The 24,868-nt window shown below is 34.6% G+C and overlaps 4 protein-coding genes across 7 annotated transcripts; all 4 read right to left on the bottom strand.

Annotated features, from left to right (window-relative positions):
• Window positions 1–5,340: 5,340 nt before the first annotated feature.
• Window positions 5,341–7,542, bottom strand: LOC125210303. The gene has a single exon (XM_048109860.1). It carries the CDS (start codon window positions 7,540–7,542, stop codon window positions 5,341–5,343), a length of 2,202 nt encoding a protein of 733 aa, XP_047965817.1.
• Window positions 7,543–9,698: 2,156 nt separating this feature from the next.
• On the bottom strand, window positions 9,699–11,712 carry LOC125212342 (GDSL esterase/lipase At5g62930). The gene is made up of 6 exons (XM_048112477.1): window positions 11,513–11,712; window positions 11,357–11,434; window positions 10,809–10,952; window positions 10,505–10,581; window positions 10,240–10,404; window positions 9,699–10,084 (listed from the first exon to the last, which is right to left on the bottom strand). Exons 1-6 carry the CDS (start codon window positions 11,609–11,611, stop codon window positions 9,919–9,921), a joined length of 729 nt encoding a protein of 242 aa, XP_047968434.1. The 5' UTR covers window positions 11,612–11,712; the 3' UTR covers window positions 9,699–9,918.
• Window positions 11,713–15,746: 4,034 nt separating this feature from the next.
• Window positions 15,747–18,634, bottom strand: LOC125216443. 4 transcript variants are annotated; one of them, XR_007175415.1, is made up of 6 exons: window positions 18,345–18,547; window positions 17,637–17,731; window positions 16,777–16,859; window positions 16,317–16,413; window positions 16,124–16,223; window positions 15,747–16,015 (listed from the first exon to the last, which is right to left on the bottom strand). XR_007175415.1 is itself a non-coding variant. In XM_048118154.1 (6 exons), exons 2-5 carry the CDS (start codon window positions 18,426–18,428, stop codon window positions 16,146–16,148), a joined length of 342 nt encoding a protein of 113 aa, XP_047974111.1. In that variant the 5' UTR covers window positions 18,429–18,472; window positions 18,551–18,634; the 3' UTR covers window positions 15,747–16,015; window positions 16,124–16,145. The 4 variants fall into 4 exon arrangements, 2 of the variants coding, with proteins under 2 accessions (XP_047974111.1, XP_047974110.1); XM_048118154.1 differs by lacking the exon at window positions 17,637–17,731 and adding an exon at window positions 18,551–18,634 and having other exon boundaries at window positions 18,345–18,472; XM_048118153.1 differs by lacking the exon at window positions 17,637–17,731.
• A 553-nt stretch (window positions 18,635–19,187) lies between these two features.
• LOC125216895 lies at window positions 19,188–19,562 on the bottom strand. The gene has a single exon (XM_048118682.1). It carries the CDS (start codon window positions 19,517–19,519, stop codon window positions 19,316–19,318), a length of 204 nt encoding a protein of 67 aa, XP_047974639.1. The 5' UTR covers window positions 19,520–19,562; the 3' UTR covers window positions 19,188–19,315.
• Window positions 19,563–24,868: the final 5,306 nt, after the last annotated feature.

Here is a 24,868-nt window from a genome sequence, read left to right as displayed (position 1 = left end):
CGCCGGTTCGTCCACCTATCCGACTTTTAAAACATTGCATACATTCATGTCAAGACTTAGAAGATCACATGCTTATCAATCAATTATGCTAACAAACCAACTCGTGTTACCTTCTCTCAGAAACATGCGAAAAACCTGAACAAGTAGTGTAGTCCTTTTTGCGATATCCACAAAAGAAATAATCCTAAATCGAGCACAAGATGGAAGTGATGACTTAGCTGGTCTCGCGCACGCCGGCGATGCCGTGGCTGGACGAAGTGAAATCAAGAGAGATTGATCGGTGGTTAAAATCGAGGAGCCCCTTTTTTCTAATATCTGATTTGAAGTGCGTTTGTGTATTAACTCTTGTTGGACTCCTTTAATTCTTTAGTGGGCCAAAAATAGTGAGAGGATAACAAATGGTAAAATTTATGATATTATTTATCAATTTTAAAATTTTGAGTAAAAACCCTTTGAAAGTTTAGGTGCCAATATCCCAATATAATACGATCACGTAGATTTTTCCTTTTAAGTTGCTAACTCTGCTAACTCATCAATGCAGTGTATTAAAAATGTCAACACGGTGACATTAAATTATCAACACATAATATCAACCCATTATATTGAAGTTCAACAAAATTATGTGTTGACATTTTTAATAAACTGCATTGATGAATTAGCAAGTTAGCAACTTAAGAACTTACCAATTCATCACAACCCTATCCTTTATATAATTATCCCAATGAAGATGCTTAAATAGATTTATTCTTTATATAAATATCCCAACGAAAATACTTGAATCAATTTAAGTAAAATGTATGTTGCTGCACAGTGTGTAGGCCGCTATTTTATTTTGAGATCGAAAAGCAAAGAAGAGTCAGTCGTGAAACACAATGTTTTGAGTGGCTGCCGGTAAGAATGCGGGTTTCGGGCCAATCTTGCTCGGGATGCGGGTCAATCGGGTGGAAGCTAATCATGTTGTGGTTTTTTCTAGTTATAAAAGTTCAACTAACCCTGAAAGGTCGGGTTTCGGGCTAGCCGAGCGGATTATTTATTTATAAATAATGATGAAAAATAGTTACATTGATAAAATGTAAACCGTTTAATTATGATAAATTTGTAATATATGCTTAAACTCAAACATAAACGTGATCAAATACTAATATTTAAAATTTGTGCAAAATAAAACATAAACATAAGAAGATTTAAAGCATGTTTCACACATTTTTTAGTAAATTTAAAGTTTCTAATTTATCTATCTATTACTCCCTTCGTCCCATAAAAGTTGAGACAAAACTTTTGAGCACGGAGGTTAAGAATTTATATAAAATAAATAGGAGAGATGAAAAAAGTAGGAAATATAAGAGAAAGTAAAGTAAATGATGGAATAAAAAAAAAGTGATTAAATGTTTTGTCTTTTGTTAAAAAATGAAATGACTCAATTTTGTTGAGACGGACTAAAAAGGAATATGACTCAACTTTTTTGGGACGGAGGGAGTATTATATTAATAAAAGTTTAATACATAATTTATATGTCGAATATAAATCGAAAGTTATTTATTTTTATTTGTCTATATATAAAAATAATCAATAAAATATCGAATTAGGAGCCAAACTCTAATCCTAAAATTTAGCGGGCAATTCGGGTCAGTCCACGAGTTACGGATTGCTTTAACATCCCTAACTGCAGTGGCTGTTTCTTTGTCCATTATTTTTCTGGTCTCGTGTCTTATTAAAGATTGCTCGTTTTAATCGAAGGATTTAGCTAAGGGCCAATATAACTTTTTGTAAGAAAATGTTTTCGTGACAATTATAGTTGGTAGGAAAATGTGTGTTACTGTCGAAGAGTAGCTCAATGCATCAGAAGCATTGGTACAAGTTTTGAAGGGGCATTAATTATTAGCAAAGCATGGGACCAATTAATGCACAGTTTCTAGGAGCATCTACGATGGAAAAAACCCGGGACGCACCACTCCTCCCGGCGACTGGCGCCTCAGCAAGGAGAGAGGTTAGGCGCCTGGGGCAGGGCATGGCCCGACGAGGGGAGAGCATTCCACATACGTTTTTCTATTAATCATACTTATTAAAATATTTTCCACATCATATCATATAATATACAAAACGTGAAGAAAAACATTTGCTCAATAGAATTTGCCTATTCATTCTTTTTCTTGTGCAAATAAAACTGACCGTGCCTTCTTGGTATGGTGGAATGGAATAAGGAGGGAATGGAATGTAACGGAGATGGTTCCATTCTTGTGCTTGGTAAGTGCAAGGAATATAAAGGGAATAAAATTGTTATTCATTGATCGATCCTATTCCTATACTTGATAATTACAAATAATACTTCCTCCGTCCATGATTAAATGTTTCATATTTGACTGGTACGAATTTTAAGAAATTGTTTGACTTTATAAAGTAAAGTGGGTAGAAAAAGTTTGTGGAATGTGGGGTCTACTTTTATATCCGTCATTAAGAGTCTCATTTATTGATGGCACAGATTTTAAGAAATGTAAAAAAAAGTGGGTGAAAAAAGTTAGTGAAATAGGGGTATCACTTGTATATATTAGTTTTAAATGAAATGTGAGTGAAATGAGTTAGTGGAAGGTGACACCCTATTACCATTTATGGTAAAAGTGAACCGGGACTCCCTATTAGCAGACAGACTAAAATGAAAAAATTGGACTCCTATCGCGGACGGTGGGAGTATTGGTTTTATAATAAAATGTGAGTGAATGAGTTAGTGGAATGTAGGGTCCACTAACCAAATATAGTAAAAGTGAAATAGAACATTTAATGGCGGCGGATGAAAAAGGAAAAATGGGACATTTAATGGCGGACGGAGGAAGTATAAGAAATGGAATGAAATGAAATATGTTTAATTAATAATATTGATTCTACCAAAAAAATATCTATTTAAAAATATTTATTCCAAATATTTTGGATCATATTATTTCGTACTATACACGTAAATGAGTGTGTGCATATGTCGTGTTTGTATGTGTTGATGTGTGTGTATATATGTGGTGGTATGTGTGCGTGTGTGTGCGCGCGCGCGCATGTTTGTGTGTGTGTGTGAGAGAGAGAGAGAAATGGAATGAAATGGCCATTCCTTAGCTAATGGAAAGAATAGATAGTTCCATGTGGAATGGAATGGTGATTCCTAATGAGAAATATACCAAGCAAGGGAATGGAATGGAGGTAGGAACGTCATTCCATTCCCTCATTTCATTTCGCCATAAGCTTCTTGGTATGATGGAATAGAATAAGAAGGGAATGGAATGGATATGAGAATGGAACGAGGATGGGAATGGAATGGTTATTTCATTCCATTTTTGTGCTTGGTTAATGTAAGAAAAAATTGAATGGAATTAAGTAGTGCGTGTAAATTATGTGTATGTAGTGTGCAATGTGTGTAGTGTGGAATTTTATTAATAAATAAAAATTCTAAAATTTTAGTTTTATTATACTCCCTCCGTCCCACATAATTTTACACATTTCACTTTTACCATTTTTGGCAGTGGACCCCATATTCCACTAACTCATTCCTACTCACATTTTATTATAAAACTAATATTTTAAAAGTAGGACTCACATCCCACCAACTTTTTCAACTCACTTTCCATTACATTTCTTAAAACCCGTGTCGGGTCAAAGTGAGTAAAATTATGTGGGACGGAGAGAGTATAATTTTAAAATTATAAAATTGAGTGATATTAAATTTAAATATGTACTAATTAAACTCTAAAATAAAAAGAAAAGAGAAAATGGAATGGAATGGTCATTCCTTAGCTAAATGGAATGGATGACTATTCCCGTGTGGAATGGAATGGTGATGCCAAATGGAATGATGATTCTTTAGGAATAAAAATACCAAGCAAATGAATGGAATGGAGGTAGGAATCCATTTTATTCCCCATTCCATTCCACCAAACCAAGAAGGCCTGGTATGATGGAATTGAATGAGGAGGGAATAGAATGGAGATGAGAATGGAATAAAAATGGAAAATGGAATGGGAATTCCATTCCATTCATGTGCTTAGTGAATGTAAGATTTACAAATGGGATGGAATTGTAATTCCTTAATTGATTTCATTCATATGCTTATTAACTACAAATAATATAGTAATGGAATGAAATAAAATATAAATAATTAATATGTTGATTCTATTAAAAATTTTGTCAATATTTTGGATCATATAAATTTGTACTATACACTTATGAGCGTGTGCTTGTGGTGTATGTATGTGTAGATGTGTGTGTATATATGTGGTGGGGTGTGTGTATACGTGGTGTTTGTGCGTGTGTGTGTGTTGTTGGTGCTGTGTGTGATGTGTTGACGTGCGTGTGTGTTTTGGTGTTGGGGAGGGGGGGATGAATGGTCATCCCTTATCTAATGCTATTCCATGGAAAGATCAATCCTAAGGAAATAAAATATCAAGCAAAGGAATGGAATAAAGATAGGAATGTCAATCCATTTTTCCATCTCATTCTACCTTACCAAGTAGCCTATATTGTCAATTGACTTAAGCATTAAATGAGACAATTAAATTATTAATATCTAAAAATACTTATATTTACTGAAATGTTATTTATGGCTAGCTACATTATGGCCAATTAGCTTTAGAGGCTTGTTGGTATAAAATAGAATGGAATAAGGAGGGATGGAATGGAGATGAGAATGAAATGAGGACCATTCTTGTGCTTGGTGAATGTAAGGAATTCAAATGGAATGGAATTGTGTAGTGTGTGTGGTGTGTGTAGTTTGTACATAGTGTATGAAGTGTGTGTAGTGTGTGTAGGATGGATTTTTTTTAATAATTAATAATTCTAAAATTTTAATTTTATTATTAAATTTAAAAATTATTAAATTGAGTGATATTAAACTTAAATATAATATAATATGTAGTAGAGTTTATTTAAAATTTAAACTAAAAAGAAAAGGAAAATGAGAATGGAATGGCCATTCCTTAGCTAAATGGATGGAATGACTATTCCCATGTGGAATGTGGAATGGTCATTTTAAATGGAATGGTGATTCGTAAGAAAAAAATTTGCCAAGCAAGGAATGGAATGGAATGGATGTATGAATGGTTCAAATAGGCTTTGAACTAGAATGGTGAAAGTGAAGAATGAGAACTGGGAGAAATATGGAGAGAAAATGGTCGACTCAATTATGGTTTAAGTTATAATTTGCACGCTTGATAATAACAGTATTTTGCAACACAACCAAATGCACTAACCAAATCGACACATATAAAAGTTATAATCACGCTTCTTAAAAGTCATATTTTGTAGTAATTGACATCCAAATACGATCGAGAAACATAGATATTAGCTATGTAAACAATATTAAAATTACTACCCCACTATTGTTGCGTCGTCACTTGATTCCGGAGGGCTTTCAATATCCAGCGCCATGGACGCCCTCCAGTCATCAATAGTAGCAACTTTCACCACATCGAATCTCGGAACCTCACGCTGTCGTAGAATTTCAATAATCTCTTTACTCTCACCAAAAAGAACCAATGCTCGTCTCACACTCTCATGCCTTTCTCTGATGTCATGTATATGACACTTGAGTGTTATGACCTGCACTAGATTGGTGAGGCACGCTGCTATTATATCCGAGATGGTGATGGATATACCCTCAAGTAGCTCGTCATCACTTTGGTGCTCGCCATTTGTCATCCATAACAAGATCGTTTTAGCAATTCTGTACATTGAGTTAGCAGCTATAACTCTAACAGGCCAGTTTAGAGGGCTCTGCATCAGAACATCTCTTGTTTGAGCCATGAATTCTGTCACAATCTTTTCTGCAACAATGGAGAGGTTTTTCAGCGTTTCCCTGTGCGTTGCACCTCTGAAGCTCGTGCTGTCAAGATCTTTATAATCCCATTTTCTATATACTTCAACTCCAACCCAAACCACATCTGCAGCTTTTCTGATGCTTTCCAACTCCCCATTTCCATCTAGAGTTCCCTCAATGATTTTCACGATGGACAAGCCCTCTCTAACACTAGTCAATAACTGGTTAGCCTTATCATCTGCAATGTTGGTAAGTGCAACTGTAATAGTAGTTAAAGTCACGATGGGTAGAGACCAACAGTTTGGAGGTTCTTGAGAATGTAAGCTTGGAACTCGGTTGCTGTCAAACAGTCCCACCCCATTGAAGTTTGAAGATGCTTTCAGAAGTCGGATCAGATTCGTGGATTGATTTTCTTCACCTTTCTTTATTAGCCTATCAGCCTCATTGCATATGTTCTTGATGATGTAACCAGGAAATTTTGGCTCACCTTCAATTAGAAGAGCATATTGGCTAAAATCCAGTTGTGCTCCATCCCTTGAACCTTGAGATCCTCCCACTATAGAATTCTTGCAGAAAACCGAATAAAATCCTCTCCCATATATAGCAAAGAGGAATAAAAGTAGTTTTCCAGCTAACACGAAGAGAATCTGAAATACAATGCAGAAATTTAGAACAAATCTTAATAGATCACAAAACAGCTTCTTGCAGAGGCGGTTTGGAACTTGAAATGGAAGTGATGTATCCCTCCACTCTACAAGCTTCGAAGTCCAGTACTTGTCAACCTTGAGTTCATCTCTGAAGCTCTTCTGTTCCGTCTGAGCGACCTTGATGGTCAAAGCAGTGAAGCATCTGGATATAGGAGCTATACTTGCAACAAACACTCCAAGAAATTGAATCTTAAGAATCCACTCAATGGACCAGCTATAGCTTGAAGTGTTATGTACACAATAATAGATCACAGTAGAATTGGATAATTGGAGAGAAGTCAAAAGTTTAACTTGGATGGAGAGTAGGGTTATTAAAATACATAAGAGAGCTGAAATAGAAGAAATGGCAGATCTTGCCAACACAAACTGTGGGTCGCTGGTTACTGCCATCACCCAATACCTTTTCACCAACATTCCAACTTCATCAGTACTCCCATCAAGTTGTCTATTTGAAACCAATTTGTGCATCTCATTATACTTCAATTCCAGGTATCTTCTGGCGGTTGGAAGCATCAAGGACATACAACATGACATTACAAGGAAGAAGAGCATGATGACAAGAGAGGCTATCTGTGGGAGCAACATATAGAATACACCTGAAGTGAATGGATGCATTTGAACAATATGAATGCATATATTTACCGTGATAGTGATGACTAGGACGCCTAAAGCTGCTATGTTTAGTACAATTTCATTATTCTCCATGGATCCCAAAGATATGATGAAGTTATTCATACAAGTAGACATGAAAAGAAGGCTGCTTATCCGAGCATATTGATCCATGGAGCTAATATCAGTGCTTGTAAGATCTACAGGAAGCTTCATGGTGACGGCTAATATTGTCAAGGAGAAAGCGTTGAGAGAGAAACATTTTGAGGGGAGCCAATACCTTTTGCTTCTAAGTCCAATGAAAGCATCAGCCGCCATAGCAAGAGTGCACAAGGCAGTAGCAGCTGCAACATACAATCCTATCCATGGCATAGTTGAATCAAGTTTGTTTTGCACCTCCTCGAATAACTGGGAGCAATCCGATGAAGATGAAGCCATGCTAATTCTTTGTTTGATTTTGCTGAGTAAATTAGATTGTGATGGAGTATCAAGTCTTGGTCATATTTACACAAGTCGTCATCTACGTTGCCTCCGAAATTTCTTCCCTTCTTGTTCCTTTTGAATAGTGACTGGTCGACTCTTCTAGTCCAAGTCTTACTTAAACTCCAAATTTCTTTAGATTTTGGACTCACTTACGATGGAGTATTTATTTGAGTTAGACTAAATTTAAAGATAAAAATTAGCCACGTCTTTTATTTGAGTATGGTTGCTGAACTTTTTTGCTTTACCAAAAGAATTACTCCTTATACACATAAAATCGTTCAACGGTCCAGATCAACCCTATCACATTTAACACGTTTTACTTGAGATGTAATTGCAAATTTAACATCAGTATTGCACCAGGTTCAGAAATATTCAAAACGCCCCTCCCATACCACTAATTCACTCCAAAGTTGAAGAGATAGACCATGATTTTCTACGGAGACAACTTCGATCTCATCATCTTATCAAGATTTTCACCACCTCTCAATCACCCGTTCCATACCAATATCGATCCTTTTTTCCACGGTTTCAATAGTAAACCTTATGATCAAGGAAATTGGATAATCGAGTGTGAAAGTATGCACAGTTTTCATGGCAGCGGATTCACAAGCTAGATATCTAAAGCTAGTAAAATTTCTGAGTAGCCGAAAACCCAAGAGATTTGGGTACACCTACTAAATTATGCTTATATTAATATATTAAGAAAAAAATGAAAAAAAGTTAATAGTGTGTGAGTCTCATTTGTATAAAATGTGAGTGGAATGTGGGGCCTAAATATGAACTGGTATTCTCTTCCTGGATAGATGAAAATGAAAAACAGAACTCCTAATCGCAAACGGAAGGAGTACTACAGTAAAACTCTAAATTTTTTATAATTATGATAATTTAATCTATTAATTAATAAATTGGTAATTTTTGTATTGATCATAATCTACTGTTATTTTGATCATTAAAAACTTTTAATATTCATATAGGATTTCTCACATAACTGTAAGAACATCTCTAAAGGGAAAAATCTCTAAAGGGAAAAGTAAATTTGAGAAGGTATATTTCTTATTTATATTCTTAAAAAGGTAATTATACTTTCTTAAGAAGTACTCCCTCCGTCCCAATATAAGTGACTTACTTCTTTTGGGCACGAGATTTAAGGAATGATATTTAAATAAGTTAAAGTGAAGAGAGTAAAGTATGAGAGAGGGAAAAGTAGAGGAGAGAAGAGAGAATAAAGTAGGTGGAGAATAAAGTAAGAGATATGACTTTTTGCTAAAAATGGAAATAGGTCACTTATAGTGGGACACCCCAGAAAGGAATACAAGCCACTTATCTTGGAACGGAGGGAGTAACAAGCTCCAAGAGAAGAAGGCAAATTTAAAGGCAAACAAAAATAATTGTTCATTCCCATTCCCGTCCCACAAGAACATGCATTTTTTTTTCCTTATAATCCATCCCACAAGAGTATGCATTCTTTTCATTTTAATCAGTCACACAAGAGTGTGCCATTTCAACTTTTGAAAACTCTTATCTCTAAGATGAGACTCATTCTCCAATAACAGTATTTTTTAATTATTTTTTCTTTTCATCTCTCTCTTGCTTTACTATTGTGCATTAAAATCTATGCCCAATTAAAAGTGCATACTTTTATGGGACAAGAAAGCATATAACTTGATAGAATGAAAAATTTTAAGTGATTTCTATAACTTAGTTGATATGTCTAGACTTGATGTTGACTGCTATGAGTAATTTCATGACATCTTTGAGATCCATGGAGAATTATGAAATTTTGTTGAACATAGTAGCTCATATTATTATGCTGTGTTCCGTTCATATTGGGTCGAGCAAGTTGCCTTTGCTGTCACCATGCTCCTCTTGCTCTTCACTCTATGTCGTACGGCAGTGATGGTTCCGAGTGCCAGAATATACATAGAGTTGAAGTATGATGAGATGCACAAAAGGTTTCAAGTAAACAAGTAGAGTATGGGAGATGATGAATCAGAGTGTTGGTGAAACGTTTTCCGGTAGTGGCAAATACCGGCAGCCTTCAGTTTGTGGTAGCCAGGTCTGCGATTCCTTTGGCACCTGCTTCAGCATCAAGTGACTATACAACAATAAAATAGTGATATATTTATTGATTACCCATTGTTTGTAAATAATTCCTTCAAACTTTACAAAATCTGTTCTCATCAAGCATTAATAGGCCTCCCAAATTTACTGAGAGAGGAGCAAAAAGGAATTTACTGGGCTGAAATATTGTGATGGTGTACAACAGTAAATCTGTGTATTCGTTATAATAAAAAAAAATTCAAATTTGCTGCAACGAGCAAGACTAAATCATCACGCGACGCACACCTGAGCGAAGGAACTTGCAGGGTTTTCTTCATCAATTTCTGAATGTTGGGGGAAATCATATGGCAGGTCTGAGAAGCCTGCTTCATCAAGAATCTTGACCAGTTCCCCAAAAACAACTGCATTTCCTTCCGGTGTCAAGTGCAGACCGTCACTGTGTACATATAAGTTCACCTAGATGTGAGTTCAACAACATACAGTAGCTTCACATTCTCACTCAGAGAATCCCCAGCTTGTTGTAAGAACATAATATACAGTTTTTGAGTATTAGATTAACGTGCTCTAAATGGAATTGATTCGATAACTAACCTCAAGAATGTTCTCTGCCAACCATTGGTTTCTTGCATCTTGGACCATAGATTGATTGAAGGAAGACCAAGTTCTTTGGCTATAGCAACACACTGCTCGGCATATGTCCCAGCTACTTCATTTGTCCTATCAGCCACTTTCGACGCCTTATCACCATACATGGACCTAATTTCACATACAAGTAAAAGGATAACCCTTGTAAGATCAAACATATATATACCTAAATTGAGACAAAAAGCACTAACAAGCCAAAAAATAGTTATACCTGGCATATTCTCGACGACCATCCAGATCAATAGGAGGTGGAGTTATAAGCACAACAAGCGTTTTGGGGGAACAATTCTGCAAATTTAATCTAAAACCATTTAAAATGCTATAGCAAAAGATGATTGGACCAGTCTAACACTTGTGGAATCACTGAAGAGTTGTACAATCAGTTCTCTATGTGAATCTTAGTTCAGTAAGATATTGATACTCTTCATTGTATTTGACTTCCAATGGAATCATTTCATGAAATTCTATCTAAACAGGAGGTTGCCAATACAAAGCACAGAAGGTAGGAAAAATACCCTGATGTGCTGAACTATTTTTCTCAAGTTTTCCTTGTATTCTTCCAAAGGTACATGCTGCCTTTTTCCAGTGCCCTCCAGAAGAGCAGCATCATTAGCCCCGAAAAAAATAGTAACCGCAGCAGGAGAAGGCGCTTCAGATACCTACGTGTCATTACAGAAAATATATCAACGATTCAACAAAGTGCAAGACAATATGAGAGCCAGCTCCAACTGCAGTCACTTGCAAACATAATATTTCTAAGTTTAAGCTATTTCGAACACGGATCTTTCGATTAATCTGTTGAATTCCACCCAAAAAATATCGAATGATGGAGAAAAGGATTCATATTAGAGCCACATTCAAGTAAGATATAAAGGCAGTATAGCTAGAACCTAATCTGCAATTCTTCACGATAAATTATGTATAGAAGCTAACAATCATTCAACAAAACCATTCAGCTGATGCTAAAAGGCGATCAAGAAACAGATCGAATAACCTAACAAAAAATCAAATGAAGGCAATATCGATTAAAGAAAAAAAAAAGTTTTCAAGAATGAACATTTACCAGAGGGAAGAGGTGATTCAACAAGAAGAGAGCCCACCTAGTGTTATAGCCGCTATAGCCGCGAAGGACTACATCAACCTGTTGTTTTCAAAGGGGCAATTCATCAAACAGTTTATATGTATCAATATAAATAGACGAACAGTAGAAAGATTGAACCTTTCTTGAGTATGTATCAGCGACAGAAGCACCCCAACCCCCTGATCTGAAAGATTGCTGCGTAATGGAGTCTCCAAACAACACTATTTGAGGCCTCATTCTTACTTGACTTCTCTTCCCCGCCGTTAAGTTATGCAAACAACTTCTCTCTACTCTCTTCCTTAACCTATTTAAGCCCGATGCAAATTAATGGCATTAATCTGTGTTCTTTTAAATTGCCATTCGTTATAAATTTCACCAAAAATTAAATATAGCTTTTAAAAAATGGAGAAATGAATTTAGTGGAAGGTGGATCCCACTTTTTATAATGGAAAAAGGTGGAGAAATGAATTGTGATCTTTAGTTGAAGGTGGACCTCAAAAATTAAATTTAGATGAATGGTGGAATCTATTTCTTTATAATTGAAAAAGGTAAATGAGACTTTAAATGACTTTAAATTGTCGGACGTCCCGTAATAGCAAAAAGAGACATTATCTCACGGACGGTGGTACTAGTATATAAAATGGGAATAATATTTCACTATCTTATTTCATTTCATAAAACTCGTGCCAGATTCATTTGTGACTTTTAAAGTAGGACAGAGGAGTGATAATTCTAAAAGAAGAAGATAAACTGAAATAGATATACCAGTTTGGATCATTGTTGTCGAGATAATACAAAATAATTACCTTATGTACTCTTTATATAGAAGAGAGGTAAAAATGTCTCTTTAAAATTTAAGAAGGTGTAATACTTCATTAAATACTCTTTATGTTGAGAAGATAAATAGAGGAGGAGTAGTTTTTTCTCTTAATCTCTCATTTACCGCCTATGTGGAAATGCTCTTCTGCTTTTGAGCAAACAACCTCCTCTTCAAATTGTTGGGCACATGACCGTTTTCACGAACATAAGCCACCGTAGATAGATCACATCTGTCAAGTAATGACCCATGTTGTAAGTTTAAAATGGTTGCCATTGGCGGTGAACTCTATGGTCGGTGCTTGATAAGGTTCGTTTCATGTATTGGTTTTGTGTTAAAATTATGTGCATTTGGGGCGCTAATCTGTGTTTCTGAGTTCAGGTGCGTAGTAAATCTGCCGGACCTAGGAGTTGTTGTTACCTGACCTGGCAGATGCAAAAGAGATGAAATTGAAGTGAAAATCAGATGTCGTCGTTTGGACCTGGGAGAATTAAAAGTTGGCGACAGGAGCAGAATGGAGCATGAGCAGATTATTTTAAAGAGTCTTATTCAAGGGCAAAAGCGTCTAATTACCAGAAGGATACCCTAAAGATCAGAGCCTCACATATATAAAGAGTTCAACCTTGAAGAACAAGACAACCACTTCTACACACTTTTAGTTCAAGCTCTTGTTCCATTCCTTAGTTCCACACTTCAAATTTCTCATTTCACTTGCTGTGCACTTGGAGATGGAGTGATTCCGGCTACCGTGGTGGTTCATCGTTGTTTTGCCGCTGTGTAACACCGCCTTGTGAAGGCGAAGAAACAATGTTTACTTGCTTTGTTTAGTTTACTTTCGGTTTCAAGTACTTGTTGGTTTTAGTTTCATAACTCTAGTTCTTGCTTTGATCTACTGGATTTGAACCTATTTCTCTTTATTATGGAAGTTCATATTGGTTTTTGTTGGATCTCGCTGAGTTGATGTTTATTTCTTGCTTTTAGCTTTCGTTATTGTTGATTGTTGGATGTTTGGAGCTGAGATCTGTTGGTTTATTGATGGAGGTTGTGGATTTGCGTATGTAGATGTCTGGATTTGTTGAATCGTGATGGATTTGAGTTGGAGTTTCATGTATCTGGTGTTTGCTGTTTACGTTGTGCATGATTATGGCTATTTACTTTCTGTTTCTGCATTCTCTAGGTCCAGTAGCATAGATCTGTTAGCAGGGACGGAGCCAGGAATTTATATAAAGAGGGGCAAAATTATACATAGATAAAATTTAAGAGTTTCAAGAGGGGCAAATAGTTAGAAATTACAACAAATTAATTTTATAATGTATATTTTATAGATATGTGATGAAATTTGAGGTGGGGCATTTGCCCATGCTAGCTATGAGCTGCATCCGCCCTGTCTGTTAGTTTAGGCTTTAATTTCTCGTTTTAAGTTTAGATATGAAGTTTGCTCTGTTTTCATGGTGTTTAATACTCTGTTTTATCTGCTAATCTCGTTTGATTCCCGAAGAAGATGAAGTTGTTGGTAGTTAGAACCATATCTGTTTTTGTCAGTATTTTCTGCATATGTACTTTGCTTTTTCTGCATGTCCTCCAGACCCTGTCAGTACTGTTTGCATTGTCTTTTTATTTTTCTGCATGCTTTTCCAGACCCTGGTAGTTTAAGGAAACTTGTCCCCACTTTTTGCTTTATCTCTGTTCGTCCAAATTAGGAAAGTCCGTCTAGTTAAGTTAACTCCAGTTGTCTTAGAACTTTAAAATATCTCATTTCTCTAAGTCATGCATGTTCCGTACGTTCTCATTTCTTAGACCCAGTAGGTAGAGTAAAGTTTTTATTATCTCTCAGACCCAGTAGTTTTAAGTTCTCGACCCACAAAATTGTGTGGCAGCAGCCAATCCCTTTTTCCCAAAACATCCTCAAATGCGGTTTCGTAACACATTCGTCCTCGTGGGATCGATCCTTTAAATCTATGTGCTAGTTGTAGTATAGTGGGTTGAGGTTTTGAAGAAATAGAGTGCACCTAACGACTCCCCTGTCTGATAGTTTCATGATCTTCTAGCCTCTGAAGTCTAGTCGAATCCTCTAGACCTGTTCGATCGAGAGATATCACACCGCACGCATCACTCTACAGGCTCGGCTCTTCAGTGCTCTACCTACACACACAAGCACATATGTTGTTGAATAGAGGGGAATCATTCAAGTCGTTGTTTGATCCCAACGACTCTTAAGTAAACATGCCAACAAACGTTGGTCGGAAATTGCACCAAGCATGATTGTCTAATGTGTGCCCGTGTAACCACTGGTGAATGCACCCCTCCACGTTACAAGACAATATTTTTACTCCCAGTGCATGCAATCAATGTTGTTAAGCATCCCAAGAAATCTGCGAACCCTCTTGTGCATATCCATCAACCTCTGGGAGTCTCGGATGGTTGGCCTTCTCATATAAGTGTCTTGAAAACCCTAGTTGACCCATGACAGAATTTACCCATGCGTTCTCGCCCTTTTAATTCACCAACATGGAGATATTCGTCAAACATATGGTCATATGTGAGCTTCCTAATCGTTATTGTGCATTTCTGCAACTTTGATATGCCCTCTTGTCCAACTCCATAGAGCACTGTTAAAATACATGTCAAGAGCAACCAATGCATCTGCAATATGCAGAATTAACGGACGGTGCATTCGGAACCATCTACTGAACATTTGTTCACTCAACGCAGCAAAATAATCTTGGAATAGACGGAAAGCATAGTCCTAGAGAATGTACAGCCTAGTTCACAGAATATGTGGAGTAGCGACCGACCTCTGTTGAACAATTGTACATCTTCTATTTCTCTTTGCATTAGTGGCGCAACCTTCGTGTACATTTGCATAAAATATTTTAAGATATTATCGCCGTTTAGCATCACATCCATTTATTTTAGAGAGAACATTTAGAGATAGTATATAAAAATGAAGGTGAAATAGAGTTTTATTCACAGAATTTTGAATTTGAAATACTCCCTCTGTCCCCAAAAAATAGAGCACGAATTTTAATGTAGAATTGGTAAAGTAAGAGAGAAAGAGTAAAAGTAAGTGAGAAGTAGTGTTAGTGGAATGATGTGTACACTACAACAAAAAATACGAATAAGGACACTTTTTTAGTTGATTCGGGACACAATTTTTTGTTTCTAAATATTGCACCGACGCTTCAAAAAGCATCCTTATTGTTGGTGTGCCAAAAAAAATTAAGGACGCAAATAACAATCGTCGGTGAATTAATTTGGAGACGCTTTTTTAAAAATCGCCCCAAAATTCTTAGAGATACTTTTAAAAAAAGCGTCCCTAAATGCTTAGAAATGCTATTAAAAAACATTCCTAAAACCGCCTAGAGACACTTTCAAAAAGCATCCTAAACTCAACTTTAATAAGGAATATCATATGACTGTGACATCAAAATTATTTTAATGTTCCGTTCCTTCTATGAACTTTTGTTTCTAATTTAGTTCAATACCAAGTGGTGAATGTTACTAACCAAACACTTAGCATAATTTTTTCCATAAAGTAATTACACTGGAGTTGAATACCACCTCATAAAGAAGGCCAATACAGGCAAAACATTATATAAGTGACAATGTGATATTAACATACAAAAACCAGCAAGTATGTCTGATATTAGGATTTTATCCTAAATCCTAAACAAGGGAAAACATATAAAAAGATCCACACCTTTCACAGGACGGAGACAACATTCTCTCTCTAAATCAAGTGTTTCTAGTGCTCTTTAGACCCATGAAGCAAAGTCGCTAACATTTCTTGCTTCAAGCATTCTTGATGAACAACAATTTGACACCTGAAAGTAACAATGAAAAATTAACATCGTATTCATCACCTAAAGGAGTATTTTTTACGAACATGCACGTTGTTAAAAGAAACAAATGGAGTCAAATAAGACACATACCTAATACAAATAATAATTTTTTTTAAGTCCCAATCTCCAACCCATCGACATACTGCACATCTTTCTGTTGTCCATTTCGCGCAAACAGGTTCATAGTGCTCTATCATGTCAGAAAATAACTAAGTTATAATTCATGTTTGTATTGAATAGAGGGTTCAGGGAGATATAATAGGGTTTAAGGTTAGGAGAGAACCTTGTAGGATATAGCAACTTTTGCTTCGACTTGTGTGCCATTTCCATTTACCAAGTGCATGCTTCTCCATTCGCAAGACCCAAACTTGCAAACAACTCTACAACAGGTAAAAATATGGCAATGTTTCTTTCAGAAAATGAAAGGATATGTAAAGTGTCCAGATTAGATGAAACTAGAAAAGTAATCAGTATTTACAAATGAAGAATTGGAAAGTAAATTCCCTCAACACCACATCAAAAAACAGTAACTTTGTCTGGCAGTGCAACTTTACCGTTCTTTTTCTTGTTTCTGAAACAAACATCATGATTCTCAGTAGTTAAGGTGACACAAAGATTTTGAATTGCAGACCATACAAAACTAATACTACTACATTAGAAAAAAACAGAGTATATCCCTGATATCCACATCACCAATGACTCCATGATTAAACACTAATTAGAATACAAACACAGTATCTCACCTCCATACATATGCTTGATTGTCATTCATTTCCATGTAGATCTTTAGCAATCTACCCATGTACTGAGTTTGTTGGCTCATATCCTGATAGGAGAACAATCATTATCCACCATGTGTACACATATAAACTGAACCTGGTACTCCTTTACAGAAATCATTTATAACATTTGACTTATATGTAACATTTTCTGTGACATCAGGAATAAAATCACATTCCAAGGATTCAAACCAAATTGGGAGTTCGAGGAAAAAAGGTTGGTGTGGCGTCTTGGCACTTGGTTACGTGGGTGGAGTCCAAACTTTCCCTTCTCACCGGGACAAATGGTGGAAAATTTGAAAGATATTAGAGAATGACAAGACCCGAAAATCTTTAAAGGAAGAAGAAGAGTGAATTTGTATCCTCAATCGGTGTCGAATTTTTATACAGAATACTCTTAGTTGGGGTAGAGATCGGCGAGCGTATCCTCACGGGTATGTTTTTCTCTTCATGAGGTTGTGCGAGAATAGGGGTTTTCTTTGTTGCTGACTTTTTTGGCTCTGCTGCCGCTTGGGTGTTTTGTTTATGTTCCTCCCCTCCCTTTGTGCTTTTGGTGTGTCGGGGTGCCCCCGACATAAGTTTTTAGGAGTTTGTGAGGTGTGTTGGCTTTAGCTTCTTTGCTTGTGTTTGTTTTGTTGCGGAGCTTTGTTTTTTTGTTGTGCTGAACATTTGCTCACTACCCCAGCTAGTTCGAGCATTTTACTTCTATATCAAAAAAAAAGTTACATAACATAGGCTAAATAATTCACAAAACAAATTGTATGAAAAGTAAATAGCGTTCATATTCAGCTGAACCATGAACATTTGATCGGTAAAGTTCCTACTTCCTTCACTGTGTCCAAACTTGATGTAGATGAGGAGTTCCACGATGCCTATAGCAAGTGAGAGCCAACAAAAAGATCCTACATCAACTAATTTTCTGCTAACATAGCAAAAAATCTATTAGTCCCTTGGAAACATCAAACCTTTCTATTTATGATAGTGAAAGTATTGAAAGTCTATAAATATGTGTGTGTGTGAGTCTGTGAGTTTATGAGAGAGAAATCGAACAATTATTGGTGATGTATTAAGATATCTGGTGTTTAAGAATCTAATATACTTTTTCAGTATTAATGCTTCATAAATATATAAGAAAACATGAAAAATTTTCAAGCAATTAATCTATAATCACAAAACCTACGAATGACTTCCTTCAACCAACAATGCCCTCAGACTGCCTAAACTGAAAGTGAGTGACGGAATTAGTTTAACATGTTAACAAAATATTTCAGTTCAATTATCGAGTCCAAAATGAAACCTAAGAAACATATAGAAAACTTGTATATTACAAACAATATATGGAGTATATAATAAGTAATCAAATTCTGGACAATTTATAACTAGATTCGTGTTGGATTGGATATAGCACAGGACTAAACAACGATGATCCAATTGAATGGACATAAGCATTAGAGTTGGGATATTGAAGGGCGATTTGGCTTAATTAAATTAGTAATCAAAGGAGAAATTGTTGGCATGAACATAGTGTTTACATTGAGGAGCGGAGGAGCTGCCTCGACAGCTTCAACATCTATCCTCACGGAAACAGAGAGGGAGAGGGAGAGAGAGAATTCCATCGGTGAAGAGAGATTTAGACAATTCCACCACTTGATCACTTTATCTAATTCAATAATCCTTAATCGATCAAATTGTTGAATGTTGAACAAGAAATGCAGATGATTAAATTGATTATACAAACCTGCAAGATATAGTAATGATCAATGAAGTGAATTCGCCCAATTTGAAAAAATGTAAATTGAATAGGAGTGGGAGCAATGAGATAAAGCGGGAGTGAAGGGAAGAAAAAGGTATGACCGCTTAATATCTAATTGAGCTCCCAAATAAAAATTTAAAATGCTTTTAACTGCGTCGTTAATTTTAACATTTCTTTATTAATTTACAACGCTAACTTTTGCGTTGCTAATTTAGTGGCTTTAAATAAAGGATTTATAGTAGTGGTAGGGTTATTATTTGTTGAAAATTTTCTACAAATAAATGTGTTTTATTTTTTGTGAACGGCCAAAAATGGTAAATGTGCCTTATTTTTTATGCTCTTTCCCAACGCTCCATTTGCTGGCAATGGAGCGCGCCACCCACGGCGACGTTGGTAGCGGCGTAGCACCCCCTTTCTCCCCATTGCATATGTCCTTAGAATTCACGAGAGAATCAAGATATGACATTTTACCACAATTTTATTTTAAATACAAAATAAAAAGTAATTTGTCTATAAATATATAAACTTTACTATTTTCTAATTTTTTAATATAAATACATGAAAATTTAACTATTGTTAGCAATTTATGAGTAGATTAACAATATAGCACAATCTATGGATGTACAAACAAAATACAATTACTCATTTCGCAAGAAACTCAAACACTAAAATAAAGATAGATAGAGAACGTGTATATCTAAAACTAAAACTACAGTATCCAAAATTGTAGAGAACCCAAACAATTTCGAGCTAAAAATGGTACAAGACAAGGCGTCTGGAGCAGAGGGAGCAGAAGTACTTGCGCTTGAATCTGAAGCCAATGGGAAGAAAACAAAATCGGCAGCGGCTAATGAGGTCGAATGCTTGCACCTTTCCGCCGCAGTAAGGACAGAATCCCGGGGCCTGCTGCCGCGCCACCTCCGTCTCGACCTTGTCGCACCCTAGAAAACACATATATACAGTTACCAATCTTTTTGATGTTTCAGATTCAGATTTTTTTCTCTGTCGCAGAGAAGCATTTATATGCAGAAGAGGTGCGGATTTCGAGAAGATTCGGTGCATTGGTGGCTGCTTCCAGAACCATCAATCTTGGTTTCAGCTCAGTCAAATGTTTTTCCGTGGGGCCCATCCTGCTAGACACGTGGAAGCTTATTGTTTGAATTTTAATCAGATTTACGTTTTACACCACTTATTTTTTTGAAAATCTCCATCATTATCAATGTATCTATATCTGTGATGGGGTATGATCTATGACCAATGACAGAATCAGAAAATGAAATTCATGGAGTTAGACGCACCGAAGAGTATTGTTCTTGTGTTTATACCCATTAAGTTTTCTTTGTGGTTTCATTTGTTATTATTATATATTGCCCTTATTATTACAATCGAAGTAATTAAATTATGCACCTTAGATAATATCGTCATCGTAAACTTTTTTTCGGGTCAAATACCTCATCGAAATATATGGCATATGACTATGAATCAATATTCTTATCGAGCAACATCTCATTCTTTGTTTCACTTACCAAAGTTTGAAATTGATAAAGTAAAATAAGAACTCTTTTAGTTTAAAATGACAAAATGAACAAGTTTATTAACGTTGAAAGTTAAACTAATGCTAAAATCATTTTATCCAATCACGTGTCCTAATTATCAACTTTCAATTAGAATCAGGTAACAAATTCTTAATACTTCGCATAACATTATTCCTTTTAAATATTTTGAAATAATCTATTTTTATTAGATGCCATCGAAATAAGATACTATATCAGTATATCCATAGCTACGAATCAATTATTTTTTGAAAAATACTACTCATATGAACTACTACTACTACTACATTTATACTACTCTAATAACTAATTTAACAATAAATGCCTTATTTTCTCTGCTCAAACTTATATCAACGCAAACACCGCATCTGCTATCTTCTCTGCCCCGACACACCGTGGGGCAGTGCGGATCCAGACATTTTTGAATTGGAGTGCAAATTTTATAATAAATAACTACATAATATATTAAAATTAGCATCTTAAAACAAGGTTCAATTTTAAAGTCACTTATTGAAATACAAATAACACTCATTTTATATCACAATTAAACAAAATATTGTATTATTACGCTAAAAAAATAACTATAATATAATCACAAAACAAAAGAATATAGTATTCCCTAAAATGCAAGTGAAAATAGAAAAATATATTCTTTCACCCATTAAAATATAAATGAGATAAAAAACTAGACTCATATAATAGGAATATAAATTACCTAATACTTTAAAAATATATAAAAAAAGAGAACATACAAAAACTACAAATTTAAAAACCATAGCTAATATATATAAAACAGATTAAGTATATAAAAATTAAAATGATAAACCTACTAAATAGGAAGAAAAAAAGAAGAAATGAATATGAGACAAGGGGGGAGTTGAACTCGGCTCAAATCGGTGGAAAAGTGACGCAGAAACCAGTGGACTAGTTACCACTTTTGTCAAATGCTTCCTAGTTAGTACTATATATTAAGGGCTCGTTTTGTAGCATGGACTGGAATATAGCATGATAGTGAATCTGGGATAAAATTTCGGGCCTAAAGCAGGATAGAATTTGGATTAGGTTTTTATGTTAGTATTGTTTTGAAGTATGGATAATTTTCCAGAAATATTGATTATTTTGAATGTAATCAACAACTCAAAAATCGACGAATACTTCCAGAATCGAAAATCTATGTATTGAAGATGAGTTTGAGTCCAAAATCAAGAATCTAATTCCAAAATTGAGAGTTTCATGATCTGAATAAATAGAAATCGATACCACATCGACACCAAACCTAGAAATTCATCCATAATTTGACAAAACAAAAAAAAAACAAAATACAAAAATCGGAAGAACAAATATGCCCCAAACATACAGAAATCCACTACAAGAAGACTAAATTGCAGAAATTATTATGAATTTGGATCTAGATTTACAGCAAGTACTCCACCAATCCCTCCCCTGCAATGTTTTCCAGCATAATACAGAGGGCATAGAGTCCGAAACCAAACGACGCCGGGGCCGCCACTATCGCTAGGTGGCGAACGACGGCGGCCATGGAATAGAGGTCCAAGGTTCATGGAATAGATGTTGACGGAGAGGAGTGCTCAAGAGACAGAACAAATATGGTTTGTTGATGGCAGAGAGAGAGAGAGTGGAGTGGAAGAAATTGAAGGCGTTGATGGCAGAGAGAGAGATTGGAGGGGAAAAAATTGAAAGGTAAAGAGGAAACCTATTAAAATAGTGAATAATCCAACAATTTTTGGTGGACTTTTTTCCCAAGAATAACAGTGGAATTTGGCACTGTTTACGCCGGGCTTGGATAAAATTCGATAGGCCCGTCGGGCTTTCCCAAAAATTATCCATAGTACAAAACATAGGTTTAGAATAGATTAAATGCCCCAATCCATACCTAACCCACGTACAAAACATGCCCTAAGGACAATTATTTTGGGGTACAGTTGTGCCCCTAGTTATTAGTTGGATCCGCCAGTGTCGTGGAGCCGACGGCGACTTCAAAGACGGGAACTAATGGAGTTTCTCATCGGGCCGGTGGTGTGGTCGGAGGGAGTCGATTAGTCGACTCCATCCGATCCCGCCTAGATTCGTCATTGTCTATGATACACCATTTACTATTGTTTTTTATTACTCCTTCCATCTATTGGGAGTCCTGACTTATCATTTTAATCCGCCTGTCATTAAAAGTTTCGGTTCACTTTCTACTAATTTATTTCACTCATATTTTATAATAAAATTAATAAAAATGAGTCTCACATTTCACTATCTTTTCTTACTCAATTTCTTTTACATTCTGTGCCAAACTTGAAAGGGATAAATGATACCTTATCTTTATTTTATCGTTTTTAGTATCTAAAAATCACATTTTTAGTTCTTGGTGCGATTTTCATCCCAAAATACCCTCTAAACAAATACATTTTTCCTTTTATGTCGTAGATGATAGTTTTGGCATGCGCAAAACTAGTACCAAAAGTGATACTTTCTCCATTTTTTAAAAATAGCAACACTTTCCATTTTAGTCCGTTCCTTAAAAATAGCAATTTTTAAACTTTCTATTTAAGGAAATCTTTACACCCATATACATCAATTTGTTTACTACTTATACCACTAATAAAGTGGACCCTATAATCCACTAACATTAATTCTATTATTATTTTTTTCTCGCTCTCTTACTTTACCAATTTTTCTCTCTCTCTCTCTCTCTTACTTTACCAATTTTTTCTCTCCTTCTCTCCTACTTTACCAAATTGTGCATTACCCGTGCTGTTTCAAAAATGTTTCTATTTTTAAAAAACGGAAGGAATATTATAATAGCTTCTCTCATTCTCCTCACTCTTTATACTATTATTATTAATCAATATTAATATTATTATTTTGATGTTATAAATTAATAATTAATTATTTTTAAATATCATTCAAATATACTTAGTTATAATTATATTTAATTATAATAATAATAATAATATTATTATTACTCCTTCCGTCTCAGTTTAAGAGTAAGATTTAGTTATGCCACGAGTTTTAAGAAATTGGTGGAGTGTGTAATAAATGAAGTGAGGTAGTAGTGGTTGTTGGAGTATGTAATAATTGAAGTGCGATAGTGGAAAGTGAGACTCTTTTGACTTTTTGTATGTTTAGAATTTTGTTTTGTTTTATTTTTATGAAAGTAATGGCATTTGAGTGTAAATTTGATGAATAATAAAGTTAAATTTTATGTCCAAATATGGTAGATTCTAAATGTGACTCTAAAACTGTGACAGACTTAAATGACAAAATGTGACTCTTAAACTGGGACGGAGAGAGTATTATTTTATATTAAATTAACAACTAATCAATATAGTCTTATTAAAAAATTATTGTGAATTCATAATGATATAAAGAGTTGAATATTTTTAGTTAGGTGTTTCAACCCTAAAATGAGTATGAAATAATTTAATAAAATATATTCAGTTGATTTAATTACTTTTAATAATAAATTTAAATAGGTGTTTTGTTCTTGATTTATATTATGAATGCAATTAGATGTATGTATAAAACACTTAAAAGAAAGAAGAAAGGAAGATAAAATACTAAAACGAAAGAAGAAAATGAAGAAAAAAGAAAGAAGAAGAAACTAAAGAAGAAGAAAAAAATAAGAAAGGAAGAAAAAAAAATGTTTGGTAACTATTTAATTAAAATTTCTAAAAATATCATTCATAACCAAAAAATCACATGTTTGGTACCTAGGTTATTTTTGTCATGGAACACCAAAAATGATATAAAATAAAGATCATGTACCATTTATGTGCGAAAATAAAAGATCAGTTATCATTTATTTTCAATTTAAATATTTGAAGTTAGGAATTTTCTGATTCTTTCCCAATGGTCTATTTTGGATCAAATTAAAACTGTTTGTATACTAACTTAGTTGTTTTCTGAAATGTATTGATTTGTTGTTTTCTAGATAAAAATTGTTTTGTAAATTACATGCAATTATGTGTCTAGTAGTATCTTGAATGAATGACAAATTTTATGAGATATTTGTGAATTTTGTCTTGCAAAATAATTTGGTTTAGCGCATTTACAATTCATTATAGGAGAATTATGATTTATGGGCACATGTGCATTGATTAAATACAATAACATAAGTTTTGAATTCGACTCAATCTGAAAACTCATCTCGCTACTGAGGTACGTATGTTTGTTATACTCATACTGAAAATATATGCCTTTATACCCTAGTTTCAAACAAAGTATTGAACATTAAATGTTTTAAGAGAAATATCTATTATTGTGCGAAAAATAAAATGTTTTAAGGTTTGGAGGAAATTATAATCTCAAAAGTTCGAGAAAAAAAAAAAAAAAATTTCAAAAGGTTATGTAATTGCAGAAAAAATGCCTTTTTTTATTAAAAAAATCATTTTAATGATCATCGTTTTTTGCCACGTTATATATAAGCAGCAATTTAAAGAAAAAATAATTTTAGATCGTGCATTCAGATTTAAACTTCAGATATCCAGATATACAAATATAATGTAAAATAAAATATTTTAAAATTTCGGATGTGTAAATTATTTAGTTACAAGTTACAACTACTTATTAAAGTAATAATTAATAATTAGAACATACAATATCAAGCATAGTCATAAAAACTTAAATACAGATGACGAACTGGAATAAATAATGCCTTATAGATCCAAATGACGAAATACTCAATACAAATAATTGTCTAAATTAAAAACACATGCATAATTTAAAACACATAAGTTTT

This window comes from Salvia hispanica, chromosome 3 (genome assembly GCF_023119035.1).
Source record: "Salvia hispanica cultivar TCC Black 2014 chromosome 3, UniMelb_Shisp_WGS_1.0, whole genome shotgun sequence".
Classification (NCBI taxonomy): Eukaryota; Viridiplantae; Streptophyta; class Magnoliopsida; order Lamiales; family Lamiaceae; genus Salvia; species Salvia hispanica.
This window is presented reverse-complemented; position numbering and strand designations above follow the sequence as displayed.

Excerpts from the sequence above, each read along its gene's own strand:
- LOC125210303 (XM_048109860.1), bottom strand. The coding sequence starts at position 7,542 with ATGGCTTCATCTTCATCGGATTGCTCCCAGTTATTCGAGGAGGTGCAA.
- LOC125216895 (XM_048118682.1), bottom strand. The coding sequence starts at position 19,519 with ATGTGTTTTCTAGGGTGCGACAAGGTCGAGACGGAGGTGGCGCGGCAG.
- LOC125216443 (XM_048118154.1), bottom strand. The coding sequence starts at position 18,428 with ATGGAATTCTCTCTCTCCCTCTCCCTCTCTGTTTCCGTGAGGATAGAT. Across the intron at positions 16,860-18,344 it reads CAGCTCCTCCGCTCCTCAAT|GATATGAGCCAACAAACTCA; the intron begins GTAAACACTATG and ends TTCTCCTATCAG. Across the intron at positions 16,414-16,776 it reads AATCAAGCATATGTATGGAG|AGTTGTTTGCAAGTTTGGGT; the intron begins GTGAGATACTGT and ends TACCTGTTGTAG.
- LOC125212342 (XM_048112477.1), bottom strand. The coding sequence starts at position 11,611 with ATGAGGCCTCAAATAGTGTTGTTTGGAGACTCCATTACGCAGCAATCT. Across the intron at positions 10,582-10,808 it reads AAATAGTTCAGCACATCAGG|AATTGTTCCCCCAAAACGCT; the intron begins GTATTTTTCCTA and ends TTAAATTTGCAG. Across the intron at positions 10,405-10,504 it reads GGTCGTCGAGAATATGCCAG|GTCCATGTATGGTGATAAGG; the intron begins GTATAACTATTT and ends ATGTGAAATTAG.